This window comes from Pteropus vampyrus, unplaced genomic scaffold (assembly GCF_000151845.1).
Source record: "Pteropus vampyrus isolate Shadow unplaced genomic scaffold, Pvam_2.0 Scaffold253, whole genome shotgun sequence".
Classification (NCBI taxonomy): domain Eukaryota; kingdom Metazoa; phylum Chordata; class Mammalia; order Chiroptera; family Pteropodidae; genus Pteropus; species Pteropus vampyrus.
The window spans coordinates 842,860-844,754 of record NW_011889034.1 but is presented as its reverse complement, the minus strand read 5'-3'; the positions used below and the strand labels follow the sequence as shown (position 1 = coordinate 844,754).

General features: G+C 63.1%; 1 protein-coding gene across 10 annotated transcripts in view; it reads left to right on the top strand.

Annotated features, from left to right (window-relative positions):
• NELFA (negative elongation factor complex member A) overlaps positions 1 to 1,895 on the top strand; it is a 19,198-nt gene that overhangs the window by 12,224 nt on the left and 5,079 nt on the right. For 7 of the 10 annotated variants that reach the window (XM_023520215.1, XM_023520214.1, XM_011374695.2 and 4 more), the window contains one exon: positions 1,787 to 1,876. In XM_023520215.1, the coding sequence (XP_023375983.1) occupies positions 1,787 to 1,876 (90 nt within the window). Of the gene's footprint in view, positions 1 to 146; positions 649 to 1,786; positions 1,877 to 1,895 lie in introns of those variants that run through there. The other 3 variants (XM_023520219.1, XM_023520220.1, XM_023520218.1) reach the window with 3 other exon arrangements.

The window sequence follows — 1,895 nt, the reverse complement described above, 5'->3', positions numbered from 1 at the left end:
GTCCGGGAAACAGACCCGAGACGTCTCCATCCTGCGCTGGGTCCAGGCCAGGTCTGTGGCCACCCGGGTGATGTCCCCTGGGCGGGAGGGGCTCGCTCTGCCATCAGAGGCCTGGGCCTGTCAGGAAGGGGCTCGTCACGCGGTCCACTCCCCAGCTGACCTGGGCAGCCAGAGCCCTCCCCAGGTGTCCTCCGCGCGCTGACCCCCGGGTGAGTGGCCAGCCGAGGAAGCTTGCCTCGTGGCTTCTTCTGAGGCCAGGACTCAGTAGGGTCCCGGAGGCCACTTGGGGGGGGCCAGGCCCTGGAAAAGAGACACCCCGATGGCCTTGGTGGCTGTGCGACGGCTGCAGGCTGGGGCCCGGGCGGGCGGTCCTGTGGGCGCCGGCTTCGCTTCGCGTCTCGGATTCGCTTCATCTTCGCTGTGAACACCGTGGCCCGCGCCAGGCCTCGCGCCCCTGACATGCCGTGTTGGTCCTTGACCGGGCAGTGAGCGAGTGCGAGGCGTCGGCCATGCTGCCCCTGGAGTGCAGGTACCTGAACAAGAGCGCCCTGACGACGCTGGCCGGGCCCCTCACGCCCCCCGTGAAGCACTTCCAGCTGAAGAGGAAGCCGAAGAGCGCCACGCTGCGGGCCGAGCTCCTGCAGAAGTGTAAGTGCCAGTCCCGGGCCTGGGGCGCGGGGGGCGGGGCGGGGGGCGGCCGGGCAGCCCTGCGCCACTGCCCGGCGCCACTGCCCGGCGCCACTGTCCGCCACTGCCCGCCGCTGCCGGCCGGCGAACGCCTCTGCCTTCTGCAGCTCGTGTTCTGCGGTTTCCTTGAGGGTTTGTGGTGCTTGAACTGTCTTCTCAAGACCATCAGAGTGTATAACGTTTTCCAGGTTTTTTAGAAATTCATTTATTGCTATACTGAACTATGTTCTAAAAAATCTGTTTTAGAAACTCTGAATTTTTATGTTAAAGTGTGATTTTTGTTACAAAAATGAGACCTGTGCCCGCTGAGTCACACGGGCGCTGAGTCAGGTGGCCTTGTGGGTTTTAGAAGGCGGGGCCCCTCCTGGAACGTTCCTTACTCGAGCTGGGGCGATTCTCAGTTTGACCTGAAGGATGTTCGGTCGCTTTCTTTAGTCCCTTTGCATGTAGTGGCTTATACCACGTGTGTCGAAGTTGCTTGCCAGGAAAAAGGCAAGGAAACCAGTTCCTTCAGCCAAGTGGCAAACCACGGATGTCAGTAAACTCGGCTCACCGGCTGCGGAACTGACAGTAATAACGTCCGTAAATGCTGTTTTCAAAGAACTGGAGTGAGATATAGCAGCGTTGGTTCGGGACAGAGCGCGTCCTGGCGTCTGTGCAGCTGTGGCCTCACAGAGCCAGCAGGACCCGCCACACCTCAGCTCCCCACCCCGTGTGGTCAGCCTGGCACGGGGCTCTGTCCCTCTCTGAGCCGCGTCATGAAAATCTCGCTTCCTTCCTCACATTTATGAATCTATGGGGAAACTGAGGGTGACCGAGGGCGAGGACACTGCCCCGGGCTGCATCCGGCTGTCGCCCACGGCGCAGAGACTCGGAAGGCCCCTCCGGCCCTGTCAGAGCGCAGGCTCGATGCAGCGGACGTGGCTGGACGTCCACACTCGCTGCGGACCCCTCGGCGGGCGGGCCACACGTCTGGAAGAACAGCCGCTGCCTGTGCACCCGTTCACGTGTCGCATGTCGGGTGGAGGGAGCAGGGTCCCTGTGCGGGAAAGGCATGTCGTCCCTTTGTTAGTTGCTGACACCGCCCTTGTCCCCGCAGCCACCGAGACAGCACAGCAGCTGAAGAGGACGGCGGGGGTGCCCTTCCACGCCAAAGGCCGGGGGCCGCTGCGGAAGATGGACACCACGAGTAAGCCGCGCCGGCCGCC